The 17,670-nt window shown below is 43.4% G+C and overlaps 1 protein-coding gene across 2 annotated transcripts in view; it reads left to right on the top strand.

The window, feature by feature from the left end:
- The window catches only part of LOC311130828 (spastin-like), a gene marked incomplete at its 5' end in the record, with an annotated part of 44,543 nt that overhangs the window by 15,837 nt on the left and 11,036 nt on the right, over positions 1-17,670 (top strand). For both annotated transcript variants that reach the window (XM_084163631.1, XM_084163630.1), the window contains 5 exons: positions 1,288-1,367; positions 5,065-5,107; positions 5,221-5,300; positions 8,121-8,191; positions 8,294-8,334. In XM_084163631.1, the coding sequence (XP_084019757.1) occupies positions 1,288-1,367; positions 5,065-5,107; positions 5,221-5,300; positions 8,121-8,191; positions 8,294-8,334 (315 nt within the window). The remainder of the gene's footprint in view (positions 1-1,287; positions 1,368-5,064; positions 5,108-5,220; positions 5,301-8,120; positions 8,192-8,293; positions 8,335-17,670) is intronic.

The raw sequence follows: 17,670 nt of genomic DNA, 5'->3' as shown, positions 1-17,670 counted from the left end.
ACATAAGTATTCAGACCCTTTGCTATGAGACTCGAAATTGAGCCCCGGTGCATCCTGTTTCCATTGATCATCCTTGAGATGTTTCTATAACTTGACTGGAGACCACCTTAAATTCAATTGATTGGACATGATTTGGAAAGGCACACAACTGTCTATATGAGGTCCCTCAGTTGTTAGTGCGTGTCAGACCAAAAACCAAGCCATGAGGTCGAAGGAATTGTCCGTAGATGCTCCGAGACAGGATTGTGTTGAGGCACATAACTTGGGAAGGGTACCAAAAAATGTCTGCATTATTGAAGGTCCCCAAGAACACAGTGGCCTCCATCATTCTTAAATGGAAGAAGTTTGGAACCACCAAGACTCTTCCTAGAGCTGGCCACCTGGCCAAACTGAGCAATCAGGGGGAGAAGGGCCTTGGTCAGGGAGGTGACCAAGAACCCGATGGTCACTCTGACAGAGCTCCAGAGTTCCTCTGTGGAGATGGGAGAACCTTCCAGAAGGACAACCATCTCTGCAGCACTCCACCAATCAGGCCTTTATGGTAGAGTGGCCAGACGGAAGCCACTTCTCAGTAAAAGGCACATGACAGCCCGCTTTGAGTTTGCCAAAAGGCACCTAAAGACTCTCAGACCATGAGAAACCAGATTCTCTGGTCTGATGAAACCAAGATTGAACTCTTTGGCTTGAATGCCAAGCGTCACATCTGGAGGAAACCTGGCACCATCGCTACAGTGAAGCATGGTGGTGGCAGCATCATGCTGTGGTGATGATTTTCAGTAGCAGGGACTGGGAGACTAGTCAGAGACGAGGGAAAGATGAATGGAGCAAAGTACAGAGAGATCCTTGATGGAAACATCTCTGGAGAGACCTGAAAGTAGCTGTGCAGCAACGCTCCCCATCCAACCTGACAGAGCTTGAGAGGATCTGCAGAGATGAATGGGAGAAACTCCCCAAATACAGGTGTGCCAAGCTTGTAGCGTCATACCCAAGAAGACTCAATGGTGTAATCGCTGCCAAAGGTGCTTCAACAAAGTACTAAGTAAAGGGTCTGAATACTTATGTAAATGTGATATTTATTAATCTGTAATACATTTGCTAACATTTCTAAACCTGTTTTTGCTTTGTCGTTATGGGGTATTCTTTGTAGATTGATGAGGGGGAAAAAACAATTTAATCAATTTTAGAACAAGGCTGTAACGTAACAAAGTGGAAAAAGTCAGGTCTGAATACTTTCCGAAGGCACTGTCTGTGTTGCTGCCAATAATATTTATTTTGGTGTGTGTTTAGGTGCAATCTGGTGGTGATGAGCGGGTGTTGGTGATGGGTGCCACCAACAGGCCTCAGGAGCTGGACGAGGCTGTTCTTAGGTACTGTAGGCCAGTGTGGTTGGGGCAGGGGATGCCCAGTTTGTACCTCCCTACCTGTTTCATACATTTTTGTGTGCCTACTGAACACAACCCAGGTTTACTTTTCAGTGAGGTCTCTCTGCCAAAAGGTAGCACTGTTAAAGGGCAACTCCGCCACATTTAACATTTGGTTTGTTATTATGAAGTATTTAGTGATGTCATACACACCGTTTTAGTGTAATTTGATGATTTCATGGCTATTGACTGTTTAGTGATGTGCAAAACTGGAAATTGCTTCTCAAGTAGGATGCCTGAGAGAACTAATAAAATAAATGATGGACAGTCATTTTCAGCTATCTATATAACATGTCTATAGTTTCCTGATCATATTGGAATTCCCTGCTATATGTTGCTCTGGTTGTCTTCGTCTAATACAGCGATGGGCAACTGGCGGCCCATGCCCCCCCCCCCCCCCCCCCCCCCCTTTGTAGGCCATCGGACCAATACATTTTTTATTTTTTTATATATAATATATTTTGGGGGGTCTCAACTCACTGTTGAGAGTTAGAATAATATACTTTTTTTATTTGGTTGTGCATCAGCAGTCACTTAATTAGTCCATGTCAGCTAAAATGTTTTAGATTGGTAAGTTAGGATACAAGTTAGGATACAAGTTAGGATACAAGTTAGGATACAAACTAAGGATACAATATGATTAACAACAGCATGGCTAACACTCGCATAAAGTTCTCCTTCATGCTCGCTAGCAAGTTAGCTAGATAGCTTACTGGCAAAAGTGAAAGCTAACTGGCTATCTTCACAATTCAGCAATAAATACTTACTTTTTGTTGTCCGTAAAGAACCTTGTTTGTAACTGAGACATGTCTCTTCTGATGTTGAATACTAACTCTTTAAAACTGCTTCCTAGACTGCGTTGCTATACACATCAAGCAGTACGTCATGCCATGTGGTTCAGAATCAGCGTGCCTGCGTGAGCTGTGGCAGACATATTAGTGGATCACAGAAAAGTCAAAACTCCTACTCCTCTAGTAATGTATTGGGGGGTGGGTAGGCCTAAACATAAAATAGTTTTTTTTGTCCTGAAAGCAGCCATCGAGCACCCCTTAGCATATTTAGGGACATTTTCTGGCCATACACCTTATATTATAGACGAGATGATAGCCAGCAATGCATGTTAAAAGGCCTTTTCACACTGCATTGTTCCTAACCCCAGGCTATCTAAGAATGGCTCTGCGCTAGCATATCCAGTGTTCACACAAGCGTTTGTTAACCCTGGGCTAAACTCAGCCCTCAGCTGATGATTTACACTTGTATTCCAAAGCCCTGGGCTTACGGACAAACAGATTTGTGACCAATGTTAAGCAATAAGGCATTCATTAACATTCTTTCCTCTTGCTTCTAAATCAAATCAAATGTATTGGTCACATACACATGGTTAGCAGATGTTGAAAAATGCATGCACTCACTAAAACTGTAAGTCGCTCTGGATAAGAGCGTCTGCTAAATGACTAAAATGTAATGTAAATGTAAGTTAGTCTAGCAGCCAGCTATCTGAACTTGTAGTAAGCATGATCAAATTACCGACCGGGGTGCGGCCCATTGATCATCAGTTATCATATTAAAAACTGCAAACATTTGCCTCCACCCTATGGCAAAATGTGTAGAATTGAAGGAATTTAGCTGTAAAACTGCACATTTTTCTCTCCGCCCCATGGCAAAATGAGTAGAATTGCATGAAGTGAGTTACAAAATTGCAAAATCTTCTCTCCTCCCCATTGCGAAATGTTTAAAATAGCAGAAAATGAACTTTAAAACGTAAATGTTTCTCTTCGCTGTCATGAGCGAGGCTGCTAAAATGTTTTGCTCGCAAGGTGACGCTCAAAAACCTATAGAATGATATTTATAGTCTGCGTACTCCAATATTTTTCTGTTGTTCAAGGCTCATTCGGCAGAACCACTCCCACCATCACTGATGAAGTTGCAGCTCCGGCGGCCATTGCGCCCTTTCCAAATAGCCTATATTTTCGTAGTGAATTACTTGTAAACTTCATACTTTTTATTAGTTCTAATAGGTCTACAGTGTAGCTGGATGGTTGCTTGGACAGTCGCTAAGGCTGTATTTTGCTGTTAATGTTGAAAAACACTTTTTCAGATGCAGCAGGGTTAGCTACTTAGCTAGCATTGCTAATGTTTGCACCAAAGATACAGGCTTCAATCATGAGACTAGGATTCCATAGTGATTTGCCTGTAAATGTCATAATAAATGTTGTTCTAACAGGCCTACATGTTGTTTGGACATTTGTTTAAGACAGTCGCTAAGATTATGACAGCTGGTAGAGCACGGCGCTTGTAACACCAAGGTTGTGGGTTCGATCCCCGGGACCACCCATACACAAAAAAAAATGTATGCACGCATGACTGTAAGTCGCTTTGGATAAAAGCGTCTGCTAAATGGCATATTATTATTATATTATTAAACTTGACTGTTATTGTTGGAAACACTTATTTTGGATGTAGAAGTCAGGCTAGCTAGCATGCTAGCTAACCATCAGATACAGTAACTTATGGTTAGCATTCGTTGGCATCTAAATTAGAATATATTTTGAGTGTAATGCAGTTGATTGGTGATAATAACATTAACATATATTCAGAATTATATTCCAGGAAGCATTACAATATATGATTACAACCCAAAAGGAATGGGAAATGCACTTAACTTATGACATAAGCTTCGTCTTGGCTTGCTAGCCAGCTAAGCTAACTGCAGACTGGGCAGAGCATTGCATCGTGGGAGGTGAAATGTACCCTGGGAATTGTTTACTTTTTTTCGTACTTTAGTTTATTTCTATATTTTTTTGCAAATATTTTCTTACTTACTTTAAAATAAATTCTGCGTTGTTGGTTTAGGGCTTGTAAGTAAGCATTTCACTGGAAGGTTGTATTTGGCACATGTGACAAATAAAATGTGATTTGAGTATACTGTAGACTAGGGCAATGCAGAAGCTTAAAAAATGACAAACTAGGAATCGTGCAGTATGACTAACAAAAACTATAAAACATCAAAATGTGTATCAAATCGTACAGTAGTTCATATACACTGAGAGTCCTTTGGTCTAAGTTGCACACCCTTTTGCCCTCAGAACAGCCTGAATTTGTCAGGGCATGGACTCTATAAGGTGTTCCACAGGGATGCTGGCCCATGTTGACTCCAATGCTTCCCACAGTTGTGTCAAGCTGGCTTGATGTCCTTTGGGTGGTGGACCATTCTTAATACACACGGGAAACTGTTGAGCGTGAAAAACCCAGCAGCGTTGCAGTTCTTGACACAGACAAACCGGTGCGCCTGGCACACACTACCATACCCCATTCAAAGGCACTTAAATATTTTGTCACCCTCTGAATGGCACACATACACAATCCATGTATTTTTTTGTCTCAAGGCTTAAAAATCCTTCTTTAACCTGTCTCCTCCCCTTCATCTACACTGATTTTAAGTGGATTTAGCAAGTGACATCAATAAGGAATAAAAGCTTTCACCTGGATTCACTATGTCATGGAAAGAGCAGGTGTTTCTAATGTTTTGTACACTCAGTGTATCCTAGCAGCATAATAACTGGTTATAAAGTGGTGGAATTGTCCTTCAAATCTTCAAGGCCTACCCAATGGCAACACGTTCTCAAACTGTTTCTATTCACAGACGTTTTGCAAAACGGGTGTACGTGGCTTTACCAACAGAAGAGGTATGTTAAGAAACCTATTAATTCCATTTACAATTGTAGCCATACAGTAAACAAATCACATTCCCCAATGCAATTTCCCTGCAAAAATGTATATAATTGTGTGTCGTGTATAGACACGGCTAAAACTGGTCAATAACCTTTTGGGGAAGCACGGGAATCCTCTCGCACAGAAAGAACTGTCCCAGCTCGCCAGGTAAATTGAATTGGAAACCTACCTAATATGTTATGTACTTTTAGATATCCTTTACCATGGTTTGAATGAACTTTGTACAATAGGTAGTTGATAGAGCTATAGATAATGATATCCATCTATCTTTATAATTATATAATGTTTTGTCTCTGTAATCCTTTCAAAATGATGGATAAATAAAGAGATACCAATAGATATATTGATATATAGAGATGAATAGAGACATAATGCTCTTTATGCTTTCAGAATGACATACAGATAAAGAGTTAGTGATAGGTATAGAGATATACAGTCATGTCTAAAATGATTGGCAACCTTGATAAAGATGAGCAAAACTATATTATTGTATACTAATACAATTACTCAGAGAAAGAGATTTTGTTTAACAAGTAATCTAAAAAAGAGACACTACCGGTCAAAAGTTTTAGAACACCTACTCATTCAAGGGTTCTTCTTTATTTTTACTATTTTCTACATTGTAGAATAATAGTGAAGATGTCAAAACTATGAAATAACACATATGGAATCATGTACTAACCAAAAATGTGTTAAACAAATCGAAATATGTTTTATATTTGAGATTCTTCAAACAGCCATCCTTTGCCTTGATGACAGCTTTGCATACTCTTGGCATTCTTTCAACCAGCTTCACCTGGAATGCTCTTCCAACAGTCTTGAAGGAGTTCCCACATATGCTGAGCACTTGTTTGCTGCTTTTCCTTCACTCTGCTGTCCGACTCATCCCAAACCATCTCTATTTGGTTGAGGTCGGGGGATTGCGGAGGCCAGGTGATCTGATGCAGCACTCCATCACTCTCCTTCTTGGTAAAATAGCCTGGAGGTGTGTTGGGTCATGGTCCTATTGAAAAACAAATGATAGTCCCACTAAGCCCAAACCAGATGGGATGGCATATCGCTGCAGAATGCTGTGGTAGCCATGCTGGTTAAGTGTGCCTTGAATTCTAAATAAATCACAGACTGTGTCACCAGCAAAGCACCCCCACACCATAACATCTCCTCCTCCATGCTTTACGGTGGGAACTACACATGCAGAGATCATCCGTTCACCCACACCGCGTCTCAGAAAGACATGGCGGTTGGAACCAAAAATCTCAAATTTGGACCCCAATATTGGACCCCAGTTACATATCGGGATATTATTTTTGACGATATATCATATTGTTTGACAATGTCGCAATATGTTTGTGCTAGTTGGCTGTAACTGCACCAAAACTCCAGTATTTTTCCTTCATAGCTTGTTCTCCATCTTCTTTTTAAATAGGGAGCCAATTTGTTTTCAGCACTTTTATTTCCATGACTGATCAAAATGTGTTTTCTCATGGCTATCTCTTGTCACTCTGCAGCAGACATGTGGTGAGCAATATGTTTGGACCATGGAATCTCAATAAAATCACAGTATTGAATCGCAATACATGTAGAATTGTGACAATCGCAATACATATCGTCGACACCTAATTATCGTGATAATATCCTATTGTGAGGTGCCTGGCAATTCCCAGCCCTAGTAGGTATGAAGTTATTTTCTTCATATGCATCCTTCTTTCAACGCCAAGCTCTATTTTTGTGTCATCTGACCAGAGCACCTGTTCCAATCCAAGTGCCAATGCCGTTTAGCAAACTCCAGGAGTTTACATTAGTTGGTTGCTCTTTCTGGCAACCCTTCCAAAGAGCCTATTGGCATGGAAGTGGCATCTAATTGTAGATTTGGAGACTTGGTGACCCCAAGATGTGACCAAGTTCTGTAATTTTCCAACTTTGGCCCTTGAATATTCTTTGCCTCGCAAACTATCTTCCTTACTGTGTGTGGGGACAATATACACTTGTGTCCAATACCAGGCAAGTTTACCACTGTTCCAGTGGTTTGAAACTTCTTAATTGATGCCCTAATAGTTGTGTTCTTTTTTTAGCAATTTCTTTGTACCCATTGCCTGATTTATGATGTTCAACAACCATTTGTGGCTTTTTGTTTGCGAATTTTCCCATGGTGATGGATAACTGTCACAAGTGTAGAGAGGAGTAGGCAGGAGGCAGTCGCAGGTTTAGAACTACTGAATTTATTAAAGCACCATAGCTTAAAGCGGGACGAAACCCACAGTGCAAAATATAAAGTACTCAGGAAATAGTAGGAGAGATTCCTCTCAGGAAAACAAGCAACATATACAATGACCGACCGACAAAGACAAATGACAGAGGGGGTATATATACACAGTGATAGCGTGGGGATTGGAACCAGGTGTGTGTAATGATGACAAGACAAGTCCGGGGTTGATGAGTGAAGGGCGTTTGCCAGCAGCAGGTTCGGCCGAAGCTAGAAGGCCGGCGACGCCGAACACCTGAGCTGGACAGAAGGGGGAGCCAAAGCGAAGGCTGGTCTAACAATAACAAAGGGATTTTACATGCGTGTTACCTCATTGTTATACCCCAGTGAAACAGGAAGCCAGGGAAGGCAACAATACAGTTCCTTAAAATGAGATCAACTTAAAATAGTAGAATGTAAATGCAGATAGAATATTTAGGGTTGCCAATCATTTTGACACCGGTCTTAAAAATGATATATATATTACTTGTATGACTTGTTAAACAAAATCTATTTATCTGAGCAATTATATTAGTATAATATAAATAAATAACAATTGGAGCATACAATATAGCTCAGTATTTGTATTATTTATTTTAGTCGTTTTTGCTCATCTTTATCAAGGGTGACAAGAATTTTGGACCTGACTGTATAGAGATCTAAGAGATGTAGATAAAGATATTGTGGTATAATGGAAATGATTGGTATATGTGTAATCCTTGCAGAATGACAGAAGGCTACTCTGGCAGTGACCTGACCTCACTGGCCAAAGATGCGTCCCTCGGTCCCATCAGAGGTAAGCGGCACAATTAATTGAAACCTTTTGGATCGGAACAGTAATTGGTCTCTTTACAAATGTGTCTATTTGTTTCCTAATGCAATCTCTTTCAATTCTCAGAGTTGCGTCCAGAACAAGTCAGGAATATGGCCGCAAACGAGGTACGTTTACACTATTCACTGTATACATCACACTAAAGCTGAATAATAAACCAAACGCTTTGACCAATCGACCGCTTGTCAATATTCCAAACCCATTTGCGAGCATTGTCTCCTTCTGCGACCTGTTTTAGTACACTTATAAAAACTAAACGGCATCTCTCTACTCCAGCACAAAAAAGCACCAAAGGAACTCGCCAGTGACTTCATAAGCTGAACTTAGCCTGCCTGTTCATAGTGCCTGCTAGCTAGTTCTAACAGCTAGCTTCACTGACAAACACAGGGATGGAACTTAACAAGCTAGTGATTTTGGGCACTGATAAACAGTGTGTAGCTTGTCCTTTATTTACAGCTTGCTGATAAAGTTGTGTTCTCATAAATCAGTCTGTAGAACCGCATGTTTCTCTAAACAGTGTCGGGTCAGCTGAACGCAACAGCTGCTGACTCTATACTGCACTGACTAGTTTTCATGCACTTTTCATGCACTAAAAGCATACTACTCTTTCAAGCACAAAATACCTTAAGTAAAATTGCACGACTAAGACCTCAGCAAATAATTAAACATAAATGATTATCTTAGATTTGTTATGACTATTTTGAGGGCAAAGTAGTAGTGGCCATGTTGTTGCTAGGTAACGGGTTAAGATTCATGGGTAGAAGTTGCTGCCAGGGGCGCCGAGTCGGCACAGGATGCCCACTCGGTTAAGAGGCTGCTGAAGGGTGCAGTGGAGGCCTCATAGACTTGACAACTAGCCATTGAGATTGACTCATGAACGCGCATATTGAGTGATAGTGTTCGGTTTGAGATTCAATGGCTAGTTGTTGAGTTGTTGACTGCACCCTTCGGCAGCCTGTCTACAGAGTGGTCATCCTGTGGCAACTTGGCGCCCTTGGCAGAAAGTTCTACTTATGAATCTTGGTGTGTTATTTATAAGAGCATATTTGGGGTTGGGCGATATTAAACACTAAACAACCTTAATACAACATCTAGAGATCTCACCTTAACCTTTTGGTATAATACTTTTTGAATTAGTCGCAGGGACCAGGGTTTGAGTTAATAATTGCTGGGGTTGAGTGTGCTGACTCTTTGACACAGACGCGACCAGAGCAGACGGAGCGTTTGATAGATTTCCCTCAAGTTGTTAGATGCAGGGGCTGGGGTGGGAATTGACCCTTCACTAAGCCCACCCCAGAATTTTGTGCAACCAATCGCAGCGCTCCATTGGATAGCAACCGTCACTAACCAGACTCCAGTCCGACCATTTCACATTTGAAATCGAATCCAAAATTATACCTTTGTTCCATTGTTTGCTAGCTGGTTAGCTAGCTGCACTTGCCACCATTGAAAACAGTGCTAACGCTAGCTAGCTAGCCAGTTAATTATAACTTGTTTTCTCCAAATGTATGTTAGCTAGCTAAGTTAGCTATATTATGAATATGCTTTGAAGTACTTTGAACGGCTAGTCATGGCTCACATCAACACCATTATCCCAGAAACCCTAGACCCACTCCAATTTGCATACCGCCCCAACATATTCACAGATGATGCAATCTCTATTGCACACTGCCCTTTCCCACCTGGACAAAAGGAATACCTACATGAGAATGCTATTCATTGACTACAGCTCAGCGTTCAACACCATAGTGCCCTCAAGCTCATCACTAAGCTAAGGACCCAGGGACTAAACACCTCCCTCTGCAACTGGATCCTGGACTTCCTGACAGGCCGCCCCAGGTGGTAAGGGTAGGTAACAACACATCTGCCACGCTGATCTTCAACACTGGGGCCCCTCAGGGGTGCGTGCTCAGTCCCCTCCTGTACTCCCTGTTCACCCATGACTGCATGGCCAAGCACGACTCCATCACCATCATTAAGTTTGCCGACTACACAACAGTGGTAGGCCTGATCACCGACAATGATGAGACAGCCTATAGGTCAGAGACCTGGCTGTGTGGTGCCAGGATAACAACCTCTCCCTCAACGTGATCAAGACAAAGGAGATGATTGTGGACAACAGGAAAAGGAGGACTGAGCACGCCCCCATTCTCATCGACAGGGCTGTAGTGGAGCAGGTTGAGGGCTTCAAGTTCCTTGGTGTCCACATCACCAACAAATGATCATGGTCCAAACGCACCATGTCAGTCGTGAAGAGGGCACGACAAAGCCTATTCCCCCTCAGGAGACTGAAATTATTTGACATGGGTCCTCAGATCCTCAAAAGGTTCTACAGCTGCACCATCGAGAGCATCCTGACTGGTTGCATCACCGCCTGGTATGGCAACTGCTCGGCCTCCGGCAAGCAGTACCGGAGCGCCAAGTCTAGGTCCAAAAGGCTTCTTAACAGCTTTTACCCCCAAGCCATAAGACTCCTGAACAGCTAATCAAATGGCTACCCGGACTATTTGTGTTGTTGGAGATTTTTGGTTCCAACCGCCGTATCTTTGTGAGAGACTGTGTGGGTGAACGGATGATCTCTTCATGTGTATTTCCCACCGTAAAGCATGGAGGAGGAGGTGTTATGGTGTGGGGGTGCTTTGCTGGTGACACTGTCTGTAATTTTATTTAGAATTCAAGGCACGCTTAACCAGCATGGCTACCACAGCATTCTGCAATGACATGCCATCCCATCTGGTTTGGGCTTAGTGGGACTATCATTTGTTTTTCAACAGGACAATGACCCAACACACCTCCAGGCTGTGTAAGGGCTATTTTACCAAGAAGGAGAGTGGAGTGCTGCATCAGATGACCTGGCCTCCACAATCCCCCGATCTCAACCCAATTGAGATGGTTTGGGATAAGTCGGACCGCAGAGTGAAGGAAAAGCAGCCAACAAGTGCTCAGCATATGTTGGAACTTCTTCAAGACTGTTGGAAAAGCATTCCAGGTGAAGCTGGTTGAGAGAATGCCAAGAGTGTGCAAAGCTGTCATCAAGGCAAAGGATGGCTGTTTGAAGAATCTCATCTCAAATATATTTTTATTTGTTTAACACTTTTTTGGTTAGTACATGATTCCATATGTGTCATTTCATGTGGTCCTCTGTAGCTCAGCTGGTAGAGCACTGCGCTTGTAACGCCAAGGTAGTGGGTTCGATCCCCGGGACCACCCATACACAAAAATGTATGCACGCATGACTGTAAGTCGCTTTGGATAAAAGCGTCTGCTAAATGGCATATTATTATTTATTATTATTATAGTTTTGATGTCTTCACTATTATTCTACAATGTAGAAAATAGTAAAAATAAAGAAAAACCCTTGAATGAGTAGGTGTGTCCAAACTTTTGACTAACCTGTGCCCCCCGCACATTGACTCTGTACCGGTACCCCCTGTATATAGCCTCGCTACTGTTATTTTATTGTTGCTCTTGAATGATTTGTTATATATCTTATTTTATATATATTTTTTACTTCAGTTTATTTTAGTAAATACTTTCTTAACACTTATTTTTCTTAACTGCATTGTTTGTTAAGGGCTTGTACAGTGGGGAAAAAAAGTATTTAGTCAGCCACCAATTGTGCAAGTTCTCCCACTTAAAAAGATGAGAGAGGCCTTTAATTTTTATCATAGGTACACGTCAACTATGACAGACAAATTGAGGAAAAAAATTCCAGAAAATCACATTGTAGGATTTTTTATGAATTTATTTGCAAATTATGGTGGAAAATAAGTATTTGGTCACCTACAAACAAGCAAGATTTCTGGCTCTCACAGACCTGTAACTTCTTCTTTAAGAGGCTCCTCTGTCCTCCACTCGTTACCTGTATTAATGGCACCTGTTTGAACTTGTTATCAGTATAAAAGACAGCTGTCCACAACCTCAAACAGTCACACTCCAAACTCCACTATGGCCAAGACCAAAGAGCTGCCAAAGGACACCAGAAACAAAATTGTAGACCTGCACCAGGCTGGGAAGACTGAATCTGCAATAGGTAAGCAGCTTGGTTTGAAGAAATCAACTGTGGGAGCAATTATTAGGAAATGGAAGACATACAAGACCACTGATAATCTCCCTCGATCTGGGGCTCCACGCAACATCTCACCCCGTGGGGTCAAAATGATCACAAGAACGGTGAGCAAAAATCCCAGAACCACACGGGGGGACCTAGTGAATGACCTGCAGAGAGCTGGGACCAAAGTAACAAAGCCTACCATCAGTAACACACTATGCCGCCAGGGACTCAAATCCTGCAGTTCCAGACGTGTCCCCCTGTTTAAGCCAGTACATGTCCAGGCCCGTCTGAAGTTTGCTAGATTGCATTTGGATGATCCAGAAGAGGATTGGGAGAATGTCATATGGTCAGATGAAACCAAAATATAACTTTTTGGTAAAAACTCAACTCGTCGTGTTTGGAAGACAAAGAATGCTGAGTTGCATCCAAAGAACACCATACCTACTGTGAAGCATGGGGGTGGAAACATCATGCTTTGGGGCTGTTTTTCTGCAAAGGGACCAGGACGACTGATCCGTGTAAAGGAAAGAATGAATGGGGCCATGTATCGTGAGATTTTGAGTGAAAACCTCCTTCCATCAGCAAGGGCATTGAAGATGAAACGTGGCTGGGTCTTTCAGCATGACAATGATCCCAAACACACCGCCCGGGCAACGAAGGAGTGGCTTCGTAAGAAGGATTTCAAGGTCCTGGAGTGGCCTAGCCAGTCTCCAGATATCAACCCCATAGAAAATCTTTGGAGGGAGTTGAAAGTCCGTGTTGCCCAGCGATGGCACCAAAACATCACTGCTCTAGAGGAGATCTGCATGGAGGAATGGGCCAAAATACCAGCAACAGTGTGTGAAAACCTTGTGAAGACTTACAGAAAACGTTTGACCTGTGTCATTGCCAACAAAGGGTATATAACAAAGTATTGAGAAACTTTTGTTATTGACCAAATACTTATTTTCCACCATAATTTGCAAATAAATTCATAAAAATTCCTACAATGTGATTTTCTGGATTTTTTTTCCTCATTTTGTCTGTCATAGTTGACGTGTACCTATGATGAAAATGACAGGCCTCTCTCATCTTTTTAAGTGGGAGAACTTGCACAATTGGTGGCTGACCAAATACTTTTTTTCCCCACTGTATGTAAGCATTTCACTGTTTTATTTGGCGCATGTAACAAATCAAATTTGATTTGATTTGAACTCTCATCTGCTGTCGACATCAGGATATAATTTGAACTGGAGATAGCGTCCAAGATGGCCGATCGTTGTTTTCAACGTAATCTACTCACGGTCGCATATGCCATTTCGTGGTCGCTGCCATCTGTTTTACAGAGCCGATAACACCTGCGCATTAACACTCAGTGGTGAAAAAAGTACTTTACTTGAGTAAAAGTAAAGATACCTTTATAGAAAATGACTCAAATAAAAGTGAAAGTCACCCAGTAAAATACTACTTGAATAAATCGTTTAAAGTTTCAAACATAAATGTAATTGCTCAAATATACTTAAGTATCAAAAGTAAAAGTATAAATAATTTCAAATTCCTATATTAAGCAAACAAGACAGCACCATAATTTTTTTTAGAAAAAAAACGGATAGCCAGGGGCACACTCCAACACTCAGACATAATTTACAAACGAAGCATGTGTGTTTAGTGAATCCGCCAGATCAAAGGCAGTAGAGATGACCAAGGATGTTCTCTTGATAAGTGTGTGAATTTGACAATTTTCCTGTCCTGCTACAGTAAGGGAAAAAGGTTCGAGTTTTCTGTCTCCGCACCACGCACCACAAGCTGTCTCCGCACCACATGCTGTGGTGTCTCCGCACCACATGCTGACTTGGTGTATAGGGAGAAAAGGAGAGGGCCTAGAACTGAGCCTTGGGGGACACCAGTGGTGAGAGCACGTGGTGCGGAGACAGCTTCTCGCCACGCCACTTGGTAGGAGCGACCGGTCAGGTAGGACGCAATCCAGGAGTGAGCCGCGCCGGAGATGCCCAGCTCGGAGAGGGTGGAGAGGAGGATCTGATGGTTCACAGTATCAAAGGCAGCAGACAGGTCTAGAAGGACAAGAGCAGAGGAGAGAGAGTTAGCTTTAGCAGTGCGGAGAGTCTCCGTGACACAGAGAAGAGCAGTCTCAGTTGAATGACCAGTCCTGAAACCTGATTGGTTTGGATCAAGAAGGTCATTCTGAGAGAGATAGCAAGAGAGTTGGCTAAAGACGGCACGCTCAATAGTTTTGGAAAGAAAAGAAAGAAGGGATACTGGTCTGTAGTTGTTGACATCAGTGGGGTCGAGTGTTGGTTTTTTGAGAAGGGGAGCAACTCTCGCTCTCTTGAAGACTGAAGGGACATGGTCAGCGGTCAAGGATGAGTTGATCAGCGAGGTGAGGTAGGGGAGAAGGTCACCGGAGATGGTCTGGAGAAGGGAGGAGGGGATGGGGTCAAGCGGGCAGGTTGTTGGGCGGCCTGCAGTCACAAGTCGCAGGATTTTATCTGGAGAGAGAGGGGAGAAAGAAGTCAAAGCATAGGGTAGGGCAGTGTGAGCAGGACCAGCAGTGTCATTAGACTTAACAAACGAGGATCGGATGTCGTCAACCTTCTTTTCAAAGTGGTTGACGAAGTCATCCACAGAGAGAGAGGAGGGGGGGGGGGATTCAGGAGGGAGGAAAATGTGGCAAAGAGCTTCCTAGGGTTAGAGGCAGATGCTTGGAATTTAGAGTGGTAGAAGGTGGCCTTAGCAGCAGAAACAGATGAAGAAAATGTAGAGAGGAGGGAGTGAAAAGATGCCAGGTCGGCAGGGAGTTTAGTTTTCTTCCATTTCCGCTCCGCTGCCCGGAGCTCTGTTCTGTGAGCTCGCAGTGAGTCATCAAGCCACAGAGCTGGAGGGGAGGACCGAGCCGGCCGGGAGGATAGGGGACACAGAGAGTCAAAGGATGCAGAAAGGGAGGAGAGGAGGGTTGAGGAGGCAGAATCAGGAGATTGGAGGGAGAAGGATTGAGCAGAGGGAAGAGATGATAGGATGGAAGAGGAGAGAGTAGTGGGAGAGAGAGAGCGAAGGTTGCGGCGGCGCATTACCATCTGTGTAGGGGCAGAGTGAGTAGTGTGGGAGGAGAGTGAGCGAGAAAAGGAAACAAAGTAGTGGTCGGAGACATGGAGGGGAGTTGCAGTGAGATTAGTAGAGGAGCAGCATCTAGTGAAGATGAGGTCAAGCGTATTGCCTGCCTTGTGAGTAGGGGGGGACGGTGAGAGGGTGAGGTCAAAAGAGGAGAGGAGTGGAAAGAAGGAGGCAGAGAGAAATTAGTCAAATGTGGACATAGGGAGGTTGAAATCCCCCAAAACTGTGAGGGGTGAGCCATCCTCAGGAAAGGAACTTATCAAGGCGTCAAGCTCATTGATGAACTCTCCAAGGGAACCTGGAGGGCGATAGATGACAAGGATATTAAGCTTAAATGGGCTAGTGACTGTGACAGCATGGAATTCAAATGAGGAGATAGACAGATGGGTTAGGGGAAAAATTGAGAATGTCCACTTGGGAGAGATGAGGATTCCTGTACCACCACCCCTCTGACCAGATGCTCTCGGGGTATGCGAGAACACATGGTCAGACGAGGAGAGAGCAGTAGGAGTAGCAGTGTTTTCAGTGGTGATCCATGTTTCCGTCAGCGCCAGGAAGTCGAGGGACTGGAGGTTGGCATAGGCTGGGATGAAGTCAGCTTTGTTGGCAGCAGAACGGCAGTTCCAGAGGCTGCCTGCGACCTGGAACTCCAGGTGAGGGGTGCGTGCAGGGACCACCAGGTTAGAGAGGCAGCAGCCGCGCGGTGTGGTGCGTTTGTGTAGCCTGTGCAGAGAGGAGAGAACAGGGATAGGCAGAGGCATAGTTGACAGGCTGTAGCAAATGGCTACAAAAATGCAGAGGAGATCGGAATGAAATGAGCTAAGCATCTGGGAGAGGAGAGAGCAGGGCCTCCCTCACCAAAAACTTCTACCTCAGAAACTAAAATTGTTTCACTGAACCACCCGAACAAAAACTCTCCCAACTTCCACCTTTAGAAATCAGAATTGTTGTGAACCACAGCGGTTCAATGTTTAAAGGAATAGACTCAACCCACTTTATTCAGCTAGCTAACTATGACACCATAGCTAACTAGCATGCTAGCATCCAATAACACACAGTTAACACACAGTTTAGCACCAACACTTGGTCACAACAAACCACCAATAGTGTGTTAACTAGCTAGCTAGACAGTCCCTACACCCAAACGAGGGCATTGCGCTCATCCACCTCTGGCCTGCTGGCTCCCCTTCCTCTGCGGAAGCATAGTTCCCGCTCAGCCCAGTCAAAACTGTTCGCTGCTCTGGCACCCCAATGGTGGAACAAGCTCCCTCACGACGCCAGGACAGCGGAGTCACTCACCACCTTCCGGAGACATTTGAAACCCCACCTCTTTAAGGAATACCTGGGATAGGATAAAGGAATCTTTCTACCCCCCCCCCCCCCCCCCCAATTGTAAAGTGGTTATCCCACTGGCTATAGGGTGAACGCACCAATTTGTGAGTCGCTCTGGCTAAGAGCGTCTGCTAAATGACGTTAATGTGCCCTTGAGCAAGGCACTTAACCCTAATTGCTCCTGTAAGTCGCTCTGGATAAGAGCGTCTGCTAAATGACTAAAATGTAAAATGTAAATGTAAAAAAGTATTTGATCTTCTGCTGATTTTGTATTTTTTCCCACTGACAAAGACATGATCAGTCTATAATTTTAATGGTAGGTTTATTTGAACAGTGAGAGACAGAATAACAACAAAAAAATGCAGAAAAACGCATGTAAAAAATGTTATGAACTGATTTGCATTTTAATGAGGGAAATAAGTATTTGACCCCTCTGGCAAAACCCTTGTTGGCAATCACAGAGGTCAGACGTTTCTTGTAGTTGGCCACCAGGTTTGCCCACATCTCAGGAGGGATTTTGTTCCACTCCTCTTTGCAGATCTTCTCCAAGTCATTAAGGTTTCGAGGCTGACGTTTGGCAACTCGAACCTTCAGCTCCCTCCACAGATTTTCTATGGGATTAAGGTCTGGAGAGTGGCTAGGCCACTCCAGGACCTTAATGTGCTTCTTCTTGAGCCACTCCTTTGTTGCCTTGGCCGTGTGTTTTGGGTCATTGTCATGCTGGAATACCCATCCACGACCCATTTTCAATGCCCTGGCTGAGGGAAGGAGGTTCTCACCCAAGATTTGATGGTACATGGCCCCATTCATCGTCCCTTTGACGTGGTGAAGTTGTCCTGTCCCCTTAGCAGAAAAGCACCCCCAAAGCATAATGTTTCCACATCCATGTTTGACGGTGGGGATGGTGTTCTTGGGGTCATAGGCAGCATTCCTCCTCCTCCAAACATGG

Source organism: Coregonus lavaretus, assembly GCF_964263955.1.
Source record: "Coregonus lavaretus genome assembly, chromosome: 6".
NCBI lineage: Eukaryota > Metazoa > Chordata > Actinopteri > Salmoniformes > Salmonidae > Coregonus > Coregonus lavaretus.
Note: the sequence above shows the minus strand (reverse complement) of the source record. Positions and strands in the feature narration are given on the sequence as shown.